Source organism: Bos mutus, chromosome 7, assembly GCF_027580195.1.
Source record: "Bos mutus isolate GX-2022 chromosome 7, NWIPB_WYAK_1.1, whole genome shotgun sequence".
Taxonomy (NCBI): Eukaryota; Metazoa; Chordata; class Mammalia; order Artiodactyla; family Bovidae; genus Bos; species Bos mutus.
The window spans coordinates 55,791,906-55,803,256 of NC_091623.1; the positions used below are offsets into that span (position 1 = coordinate 55,791,906).

General features: G+C 54.6%; 1 protein-coding gene across 1 annotated transcript; it reads right to left on the reverse strand.

Annotated features, from left to right (window-relative positions):
* Window positions 1-352: 352 nt before the first annotated feature.
* ODAD3 (outer dynein arm docking complex subunit 3) lies at window positions 353-11,326 on the reverse strand. Its single transcript, XM_005890770.3, has 13 exons — window positions 10,649-11,326; window positions 8,955-9,076; window positions 8,770-8,847; window positions 6,604-6,774; window positions 5,934-6,035; window positions 5,708-5,833; window positions 5,375-5,497; window positions 4,467-4,619; window positions 2,838-2,998; window positions 2,526-2,751; window positions 1,560-1,718; window positions 851-935; window positions 353-703 (listed from the first exon to the last, which is right to left on the reverse strand). Exons 1-13 carry the CDS (start codon window positions 10,887-10,889, stop codon window positions 585-587), a joined length of 1,866 nt encoding a protein of 621 aa, XP_005890832.2. The 5' UTR covers window positions 10,890-11,326; the 3' UTR covers window positions 353-584.
* Window positions 11,327-11,351: the final 25 nt, after the last annotated feature.

Below are 11,351 nucleotides of genomic sequence, written 5' to 3' on the forward strand. Positions count from 1 at the left end.
GGCTCCTGGGAAGCGGCCCGGGTTCTCCCGATAAACGTGTGTGAATCTGAGCCCTGGAGAAAGGACACTCCCCACCAGGGGAGGGGTATTTTTTTGTGTTCCCATGTGTGGGGGAGTTAGTGTGCATAGCTAACACAGGGACAGGTCTGCGTCCTCTGGGGGGAGTACCCTTGCTCAGATGGGGAGGGCTGGTCTGCCCCAGGTTTGGCGGTATCTCGTTTCTCTGGAGGGGCGGAGGAGACCAATCTGTGTCCTGAACCCTTGGAGTCATCACTCCCGGGTCGGAGGCGGCTGAGGCTGTGGCCCTGGATTTGAGAGACAGCCGTTTATGGGGCGGTGCAGGATCAAGGAGAGGCGAATACTCAAGGGGCTTGTCGGTGACCTTTATTGCGCGATTCCGAGACCGGCGTGGACCAGCCTGGGGAAATTTACTGTGGGAACATCCGGCGGCCCAGCCCCCTTTTTCACTCTGGGCATCGCCTGCCAGCTCCGCTCCCCTGTCCGGGCCGCGTTCAGCCCTTAAAGGGGCCCCGTGGGCCCCCGCAGCAGGGGCCCGGAAACGCCAGGCGGGCGCGAGCGCGCGTCTAGGACCTTCGTGAGCGACCGCGCCTCTTGCTGCGGGATTCGATTAATTTCTGGGAACGCATCTTGAGCGCCGCACGGGTCACCACGTCGCTGTCATCTTCCTCACTCTCCTCCTCGTCTGAGAGATTCCCATTCCCGGATCAGATTTCTCTCCCCGGCCTTTACCACCCCATCCCCACCTGGGCCCTATATGTCCGGCTCCTGACCACCTCCCGATGCACTGCTTGGGCTCCCAGCCTCGCCCCCTTTCCCTGCCCGTACTGACCAAAGAACTTGTCCTTGTGACCGGCGACTGGCAGGGCGATGCGGGTGTTGTACGACGGCAGTTTTCCCTCGAGGGTGGCGTAGAACTAGGGGGAGGAGGGAGCGGGACAGATGTGTGTGAGTTAGCAGGGGGTGTAGCGAGGTCCGTGCCCTCTCCTCCCCATCCCCCTCTGAGATGTACCCCGACTCCCCGACTCTATTCAACACCTCTGCCCACTCCTCTGCCTTTTTTTTTTTTTTTTTTTGAGAGGGGTCGTGCCATGCAGCGTGGTATCCAATTCCCCAACCAGAGATCGAACCCGCGCCCCTTGCATTGGAAGCGAAGAGGGCGCTAACCACTGGATCCTCAGGGAAATTCTGCCCACTCTAGTAAAGTTTTCCTTGGGTGCAGCATTTATTCTCAGCGTGCACCCCGATACCCAGCCTGCCCCCCAGGCCCGCCCCTGGTCTCTAGGTGCCACCTTTTGTCCTCTAGAGAGCAGACCCCAGATTCCCACCCCCCACCCCTCACCCTGCGGCCTTGACCTCTGGCCTGCCGAGTTACCAGGTTATCAGAGTTACCTCTAGTAACTCTCCTGGCTCATCCCTGGCTCCTTAAACCTCACCTGTTGTCCCTAAGGCCCATTCCCGGCCCATCACCCTCCTTCCTGGCCTCCAGGGGGTTGCCCCGACCCCTCCTTTGCCGCCCCAGCCCCTGGCTGAATGGGCACCTCGCGGTCAACGATGTGGCGCAGCATCTCTGGCACGTTGTGGTTTTCGAGTTGCGAATGCAGCTTCAACAGCTTTTCCTCCACCAGGCCCAGCAGGTTGGGCAGATAGTCATCCACCTTGGGATCCATCTTTCCGACAGAGCGTCCGGTCTCCTGCGGCTGGGGGCGGAGCCGGATGAGCCGGGAGGGGCGGGGCCCCTGGGAGGCCCCACCCAGGGGGCAGGGCTTTGAAGTTGGGGGCCATCCACCGGAGTGGTGCTACCCTCTGTGGGGTAGGGACTGCCGTCAAGGGCCACGCTTGTGAGGCAACACCTCTGAACTCCAGAGACCCAAGCCAAGGGATGGGCAGGGGGATGGTGGAAGGGAGGGGGAGCCTAGTGAGAGGGCAGGCTGGGATATTAACTGGAGAGAGGCCACTGCCAGAAGACCTTCTTAAGAAATGAGATTCTTAGAGAAAGGAATGGCAACCCATTCCAGTATTCTTGCCTGGGAAATCCCATGGATAGAGGAGTCTGGCAGGCTAAAGTCCATGGGGTCGCAAAAGAGTTGGATGCGACTGAGCGACTAAACAACGACAACTGAAAAATGGCAGAAAGTAGTGGAACAAAATGGTGAATACTTTCTTCAATAAAGTTTTTGGTGAAAGTGAAAATAAAAGAAATAGGATTCCACAGTGGGTAGGTTGGGCCTCTCTTGTCTATGGCTGCTTCGGGATTGGAGCAGGGTATCTTTTAGATTTTGAGTGTGTATTGGGGGGCTAGATGGGACTTTCCCATGGGGGTGGGATTTGAAATGGGACAGGGATCTCTGAAGTCCTGGGCCTCTTGAATAGTAAGGGGGTGCCTCCTGAGATCGGGGGTGGAGACTCGGGAGTGGGTTGGGGTTTCCCATGTGTTCAGGCTTCTCATATCCTGAACAGGGCCTGGGGTGGGTTCTCTGGAGTGGACTTCAGGGTGGGAACCCCACCTGTGGGGTGGCACTGCCTTTCGTGTCTAGGGAGGCTCCAGGTGAGCCTTCCTCGTAGGTGGGACCTGCCACTACGATGTGGTTCAGCTTGCCGGCCAGGTGTTCCAGGCCCTCCTTGGTAATTTGCAAGGCCCTCATGGTTCGGTCCAGTTGATTCTGCGCATCAGCACGCCGCTGCTCCTCCATCTTGAGGCGCCCCTGCAACTCAGCCTGCCGCTTCTGCTCGCTGTAGGGAGCAGGGAGACCACCACTGGGGCACTGTTGACCACACTGGCCCCACTCTTACCCCCACCGGGCACCATGGGGCCTCACCTCACCAGCAGGGCCTCCCCTGAGTACTTGAGGTCTTCCAGCTCCTGCTGCAGCCTCTGCTTCTCTTGCTTCAGTCTCAGCAGCGTCTGCTCATTCTCACTCTTCAGCATCTCCAGCTGCGTGAAGGTGTCACCCTGGGCCAGGAACCGCCGCACCACTGCCTGAGGGGGAGGGGGTGGGCCAGACAGACCCGTCAGAGCCAGGGGCTTGTCCCGTTCCTCTTTTCCCAGGGATGCGCGGGACAAGTCGCCTGAGCTGATGATGGCTTCTGCATAATGCTGTCTCAGCACTCTGTGAGCCTTGGACTCAGGGCTGCCTTAAGGGTGTGCAACCCTGAACGAATGATTTTTGCAGGCCCTTCTTTGTCTATATAAGGAAAATCAATCAACCAAAATCAGATGTTGGGGCAGCGACAGCAGTGAGCACAGCTGCTTTCCAAAATCAATGTGCAAACAACGCCCCCTCCTATGAGAAAATGTGACTGGTCGTGGGACCAACCCACCCCCAAGGCCAATTTCTGGAAAGATGTCTGGCCACAGCGCTCCAGATGACCTAATACATCCAAGTCCTGGAACTCCTTGGGGGTCACCCCCATGAGATGAGTGGTGGGTTGGAGAGCTCCCCAAACAGAGAGATCAGACAGGGATCCAAGGGAATTAGTGTTGACCAGCCAGAGACGTCCATGATGGCTTAGATGGTAAAGAAATCTGCCTGCAATGTTCAATCCCTGCATAGGGAAGATGCCCTGGAGAAGGGAATGGTTACCACTCCAGTATTCTTGCCTGGAGAATTGCACGGACAGAGGAGCCTGGCAGACTATAGTCCATGGGGTCGCAAAGAGTCTGATGTGACTGAGCGACTAATACTTTCACACTTTCACAGCCGGGGACCTAAAGTCTTAGAAAATTCTGAGGAAGATGCTGCCAAGTGCGGGCCCCAGGGTAGGGGCCCAGCTTCTCTGGGATGGAGGCTGGTACTGGGACCCAGACCCTGCTATAGAGACTGAAGATACAGGAGAGGAAAGACAACATTGCCCATTCTCCTAGTGCTGACATGCCAAAGAAGTCAGTGCCAGTGTATGCAGGAACAGGAGAGAGGGGCTTCCCTGGTGGTCCAGTGGCAAAGAATCTGCCTGCCAGTGCAGGAGACATGGGTTCCATCCCTGGTCTGGGAAGACCCCACAAGCCGCAGAGCAACGAAGCCTGTGCACCACAACTACTGAGCCTGTGCTCTAGAGCCCAGGGGCTGCGACTACTGAGCCTCTGGTCTGCAACAAGAGAAGCCACTGCCATGAGAAGCCCATGGAGCATCGTAACTAGACAGCAGGCCCCGCTCCCAGCATCTAGAGAAAAGCCCACACAACACTGAAGACCCAGCACAGCCAAATATAAATAAACAAAATTATTTTTTTAAATAAGGAACAGAAGAGAGGATGGTGGCCAGTGTAGATAATTCGTGTCGCTTTTGCTGTGAGAGGTAGCAGAGAAACGGGGCAGCAGCTGAAGGAGGGAGGGGTGTCTTTTTTTGTACACTGAGGAACTGACCGGGCAGAAAAAGGAGGCTGGGTGCGTCGGCTTCCCAGGGTCGGCTCAGGCCATCTGGGAGCTTGAGGGCTGAGGGCACACTCACGTGTGTTTCTGCCACGCCTGTGGCGTCCTTGACCTTGCCGAAGAGCACCTCCATCTGGTACATGCTCCAGCGCCGCTTCAGCTCCTCCTCCTTGGAGTACATGCTGTCCTGGAGCGTGTCGTCAGACTGCAGCAGCACGTGCTCACGCTGGGTCTGCTCATGGATGGGGGTCAGGGCCTGGTCAGTCCGCAGCTGAGGGCTTAGGGCAGAGGCCAGGGGCATTGGGAAGATACCTCCCGACCGGGTTCATGAAGGGGGTGGGGCCCAAGCTTGGGGCCAAGTCGGGGCTTCCCAGGGGGCACTAGGGGTAAAGAGCCAGCCTGCCCATGCAGGAGATACAAGAGAGGCAGTTTCCATCTCTGGTCGGGATCTGGTCCAGATCTGGTCGGGAAGATCTCCTTGGAGGAGGGCATGGCAACCCACTCCAGTATTCCTGACTGGAGAATGCCATGGACAGAGGAGACTGGCAGGCTACAGTCCATAGGGTCGCAAAGAGTCGGACACGACTGAAGCCACTTAGCATGCACGCATGCAGGGCATCCAGGTAGGGGTCAGGAGTGCTTGGTTAGAGGGAGGCCTCAGAGGCAGCGTCAGCGGGCGGGTCAAGAGCGTAGGGGCGGGGCCTGTCGGGTAAGGGGCCGGTTAGAGGCGGGGTCAATTTCGGATATGGGCAAGTTTGGCGGGGAAGGATGAGGACCCCTGGAGAGTAAGGGGAGGGCTGGAGGGCGGGGTCAGGGATATGGGAAGAGCCCTGGCATATGGGGAGCTGGGGGCAGAGTTAGGAGAAACTTCGAACTGCCGAAGGCTCTAGGGCCTGGGCCAATGTAGGGGAGCGGCGGGGACCCCGCAGGTCCGGGTCCAAGCAGGAGCAGGCTGGGATCTCAGGCCCGTAATCCTGGTGCGCCCACCTTGCGCTCCATGCGTTCGTTCTGCAGTTTCTTCTCTTCCGCGCGCTTCTTGCACTCGGTTAGGTAGCGTTCGCGCTTCTTGCGCTCTCGGAACACGGTCTCTTCCAGATACTGCAGTTGGTTCTGGAGGGTGGACGGGGGAACGACAGGACCTGTTGGCATCTACTGGGGCTCTGGGCCAGGGCTGCAGGCCCAACTCAAGACAACTGGGGCAAGTTGTGGGGTCCTGGGACAGAGATGGGATGGGTTTCGGGGCAGCTGGGGTTCAGATGCTGAGGTCAGGAGACCATGGCAGTGGAAGGGCAGGATTCCCAGGGGCCAGTGGGCTGGCACCTTGGCGATGTCCCTGGCGTTGAGCGCCTCCTGATTCACTAGGTGCAGCTCCTCCAGCTCGTGTTTCGTCCTCACCACCTCAGCCTCCATAAAGTCCAGCCGGTTCCCCAAGTGAAGGCTCTCCTCCTGGGCGTGAAAGATGGGTGAGCCTGTGACTGATGTCCCTAACTTGGCTGGCCCTCCCATTTGCTGCCCCCCACCTACCCCCAGTCAACCTGATCCCTACTTGTAGGTAGGCCTTGAGCTGCAGGTATACACTGGTGATGTGTTCAGCCTCCTCTGCCTTCATCCGGGCCTTCTCCAGGCGGTTCTCTAGGTTCCGCATGGTCTAGAGGGAAGTAGAGACATCATTTTGCCAACAAAGGTCCGTATAGTCAAAGCTATGGTTTTTCCAGTACAGATGTAAGAGTTGGACCATAAAGAAGGCTGACTGCTGAAGAATTTATGCTTTTGAACTGTGGTGCTGGAGAAAACTCTTGGGAGTCCCTTGGACAGCAAGGAGATCAAACCAGTCAATCCGAAAAGGAAACCAACCCTGAATACTCATTGTAAGGACTGGTGCTGAAGCTGAAGCTCTAATACTTTGGTCATCTGATGTGAAGAACAGACTCACAGAAAAGACCCTGATACTGGGAAAGATTGAAGGCAGGAGGAGAAGGGGGTGACAGAGAATGAGTTTGGATGGCATCACTGACTCAATGGACAAGAGTTCGAGCAAACTTGGGGAGATGGTGAAGGACAAGGAAGCCTGGTGTGCTGCAGTCCACGGGGTCTCAAAGAGTTGGACACGCCTGAGCAAACTGAACAACAACAAGAGGGAAGCAAGCCTGGGCTGGATCCCTCCCCTCTCAGTGCCTCCTGCAGGATCGAGGGCTCTGCAGACCCACAGGCCCTACCTTGGCCACCTCGGTGTTGCTGTCTTGCGCCTCGGCTATCTCCAGCTCGCGCAAACTGTGCTGCAGCTGGAGCTCCTCCAGCCACTTCTGCCGCAGTCCCAGCTGGTGCCGAAGAGCGTTCAGTTGCTTCACCTTTTCGTTCAGCCGGTAGTCCAGATGCTCCAGGGCTTGCTGGAGAGAGGGAAGCAACAGTAGGGGCCTGAACCCCCACCTAGTCCTTCCTTCTCCCACATCTTGGTTCTCATCTCTCGTCTCTTGGTAGAGCATCTGAAACCTGGCTGATCCCGCTTCTCCTGCAGATTTTCTTTTTTTGGGGGGGGAGGGGCTGGTTTCCAGGTGGGCAGCCACCACCCTGGTTGCCCCTTACCCATCTCCTTTGCCTTTGAAGAGGCTCTTCTTTCATCTGACCACACATACTACTTGATCCTATCCAGTCTCGGGTTTTCTGAGTCACGTCTACACTGCATGAGTGCATGCTAAGTCGCTTTAGTCTTATCCGACTCTTTGCGACCCTATGGACTGGAGCCTGCCAGGTCTTCTGTCCATGGGGATTCTCCAGGCAAGGATACTGGAGTAGGTTGCCATGCCCTCCTCCAGGAGATCTTCCTGACCCAGGGTTTGAACCCACGTGTCTTATGTCTACCTGCATCGGCAGGTGGGTTCTTTACCACTTAGCACCACCTGGGAAGCCCCACCTCTACACTGAAGACATCCCAATTTAGCCTCCCCCCCTGAGGCTCGTATATCCATATCTACACTGCCTTCTAGATGTCTCCACAGGAAGCTCAAAACCATTTGTCCAAAATTGAGTATATCCTTGATCTTTCCCCAAAACTGCCCTTTTTGAATCTTCCCCATCTCAGCTCATGGCAACTCCGTCCTTCCAGGTGCTCAAGTCCCAAACCTTCATGTCATCCTCATCTTCTTTTTCTCTCCCACTTATACCCAGTTTGTTAGCAATTCTCTATTCTGTCTTAAAGCTTCCTCCAGAGAGATCCTGGTGGCTCAGTGGTAAAGAATCTGTCTGCAGTGCAGTACATGCATGGGTTCAATCCCTGGGTCAGGAAGATCCCCTGGACGAGGAATGGAAACCCACTCTAGTATTCTTGCTGGGAAAATTCCATGGTCAAAGGATTCTGGTGGGCTACCATCCATGGGGTCGCAAAGAGTTGGATGTGACTGAGCCAGATAGATCTCTTTCCTATTTCTACCTCTTTTGCCCTAGTGTAGCCAGCATCATCCTTCACTTTGATAACTTCCTCTGGATGGCTTCTAACTCTTGCCTCCTCAGAGCCCATTTTCCACTTCTTTTCTTTAAAAAAAAAAAAAATATATATATATATATATATTTATTTGCCTGCACCTGGTCTATAGTTGTAGCACATGGGATATTTAACTGTGGTATGTGGGATCTAGTTGCCTGACTAGGGATTGAACCGGGTCCCTTGCATTGGGAGTGTACAGTCTTAGCCACTGGACCACCAGGGAAGTCCCTTCACTTCTCTGATTCTTAGTATAAAATCTGCACTCGTGCAGCAAAGCCTGATGCAAGGTTCTTCCCCTGCTGACCCTCCTAACCTGACCTCCTATGGAGCCCCCCTCACTCACTCCCATTCTGCCACAATGACCTCCTTTGTGTCTCCAACGCTCTACCTTTGTTCCTACCCAAGGGACTTTGCACTTGCTGTTCCATCTGTCTGGAATGCTTTTCCCCAGATCACTACTTGCCTGACCCCTTCTCAGCTCAAATATCACCTTCCTAGAGAAAGCAAAGATCCCCAGCTCACAATCTAAAGGAAAAGCCCTAACCCCCATCCACCTCTAGGGAGCCACTCTGTTTTATTGTATTTATTTCTCTTGTCAGCATTGGAAATCACTTTCTTTCTATGTTTATTGTTCCTTTCTTGGGGGGGGGCAGTGTCTGCTTTCTACACTAAGATGAGACTCTGGGGAGTGGGGACATGGTCTGTGTTTTTCAGCGTACAGCAACCAATACCTAAAGCCATGCCAGGCATGTGGTCAGTGTGTGAGAAAGACTGAGAAATAAATTAATGGCAGCTGGCGTAGAGAAGGGATTGGAGAGGGTGAGATGGGGGTCAGGGAGTCAGGTGGGGACCCAGGCTAGAAATGAAGGGAGGTGGTCAGAGGAATGGGAGTGGGGCAAACCTGGCCTGTCCTGTTCTTCAGGTACGGCTTCTCTGACTTCCATTCTCGAATCACTGCCTGGACCACTTTCTCATCTCCCTGCAAGGAGGAGAGCCCAGGTCACACTACAAATTCTGGCCACCCTCTCCTTGAGAGCATCCCCTGGGGACGCTGCCTCCCCACCCCTGGAACCTCATCCACCTCACCTGGAGCAGGGCTGTCAACTGTAGCTGCAGTACCCTGGTCTCCTCGCGGAGCTGGTTAATGGTCTCCTGATTCTTCTTGATGTTCCACTGGGTGCTCTCATAAAAGGCCTTCCGGTCACCCTCTGGGGTCATGTGAGGTGGGCAGGCAGAAGCAGAGCATCACGGGAGGAGGCACTTCCCAGAGGGAAGACCTTGTAGTAGGTATCAACAGTATAACAATATTTTACTCTGAGCATTTGTTATGTATTAGATGCAGGACTGGAGCTTCCCACATGGCTCAGTGGTGAAGAATCCACCTGCCAGTATAGGAGATTCAGGAGACATAGGTTCGATCCCTGGCCCAGGAAGATCCCCTAAAGTAGGAAATGGAAACCGGCTCCAGTATTCTTGCCTGGAAAATCCCATGGATAGAGGAGGCTGGTGGGCTATAGTCCACGAGGTTGCAAAGAGTTGGACACGACTGAGTGACTTAGCACGCATGCAGAGATGCTGGACTAATCATTTTCTTTTATTTTTCTGTACTGCACTGCATGTGAGATCTTAGTTCTCCAACCAGGAATCAAACCCACACCCCCTGCAGTGGAGGCACAGCATCTTAACCACTGGAAAGCCAGGGATGGACTAATCATTTTCTAGGTATCACATAGGATGTGCCAGTATGTACATACCCATATCCATATTATACCCATTTCACACATGAGAAGGCTCATGCGTATTAGACTGTTCCAGTTCACAAGCAGTCAGACTCCCCAGCACATACTTTCAACCACTATGCAACATTACCTCCTAACCACAAAGCGACAACTGACACTTGAGATAGATGATTATTTGCTGTGTTGAACTGTCCTGTGCATCATCAGATGTTGAGCAGCATCCCTGACCTCTACTCATTAGATGCTAGTAACAACCCGCCCCCCACCCGCCGCCAAACAATGTGACAAACCAAAATGTCTCCAGACATTGCCAAGTGTCTTCTGGGGAGCAAAATAGCCCGATTCCATTGAGAACCACTGGTTCACACTCCATAGTATTACTCTGTGCCAGGCACTGTTCTAAGCACTCTACACATTTCAACTACCTATGGGGGTGGTACTGTTACTATCCTCGTCTAATGGTTGGACAAACTGAGAGCAATTACATTATTCTTGGTCCCTGAAGATCAAACAATTATTAATAGCACATGTAGAGCCAGTATATTTGAACCCAGAAAATCTGCCTCTAGAATCTATATCCTTCATCCTCCCATGCATGATAGAAAAGTTGAAACTACATAAAAGTAGGGGCTTCCCAGGTGGCACTGGTGGTAAAATAACCCCCCTCCAATGCAGGAGACGTGAGAGAAGTGGGTTGGATCCCTTTGTTGGGAAGATCCCCTGGAGAAGGGCATGGCAACCCATTTCAGTATTCTTGCCTGGAGAATCCCATGGGCAGAGGAGCCTGGCAGGGTGCAGTCCATAGGGTCACACAGAGTCAGACACGACCGAAGTGACTTGGCACGCACACACGTAAAAGTATGAAATACAGTTCACTCGGTTCTGAGCTCAGGAAAAGTTGTATACGATGAGGAAAACCATGACCAAGCATGAATTTTTGCCTCCGGGTACTGGACACCTGGACGAATGCTAGTGAAAGAACTCCTGCCAGGTCAGAGGGCTGTTGACTCGACCATTCTGGGCCCTCTGGAGTCATCTTACCTAACAGTTGTATCTTCCTTTGTAACTCAGCCACCTGCATGTTCACAGCGGACTTCCCCTCGCTGGCATGCAAGGGTCCTGCCTTGGAATGAAGTGAGTGCCAGACAGGCACCAAGCCCTTGCCTCGAGAGCGGTAGGGCTTGAGCTGAACTTGAGTGGCCTTGACTTTGGAGGGGGTTGAAATTTGGTCCTGAGAAGGCATGGCGTTGGAGGCCGCCGCCCAGCACAGGGGAGACGTCATGATTGGGGCTGAGGTCGAGGGCCTCTGGGGCTCAGGGGAATTGCCTCTGTCTAGGATCCGTCAATTCAGGTTCCTCGGGCTCTGGGAATGCACTTGTCGACCGCTCGGCGGGACCTAGCCGCATCTCCGGTTGCTAGGTAACCTTCCCCGCCTCCCTCCAGCGCTCCCATGGAAACAGCCCGCGTTCCAGTCTACGACTCTCATTGGCTGACGTTGAGCGGAGAGGCGGTCCCTGCAGGAGACCCGAGCAGAGCAGTCCGCAGAAAGATGGGGGAGGGTACTTTTGAGTCACGTGCTCATCCTTTTTCCTCCCCACCTCTCCATCTCAACTCTACCGGGGGCGGCGGTGTGGGGTTTCGCGGGCATTTTTCAGGAACTTTCTGTTCCGGCTGCAGAACCCGCCACTCCCAAGATGGAGGCACCTTGCGCCGCCATTAAGCGCGAACCTTCAGAACTATTCCC

Coding starts and splice junctions, on each gene's coding strand:
- ODAD3 (XM_005890770.3), bottom strand. CDS start 10,889: ATGACGTCTCCCCTGTGCTGGGCGGCGGCCTCCAACGCCATGCCTTCT. Junction 5,834..5,933: donor AGCTCAAGGCCTACCTACAA/GTAGGGATCAGG, acceptor TTTCACGCCCAG/GAGGAGAGCCTTCACTTGGG. Junction 4,620..5,374: donor ACGAACGCATGGAGCGCAAG/GTGGGCGCACCA, acceptor ATCCATGAGCAG/ACCCAGCGTGAGCACGTGCT.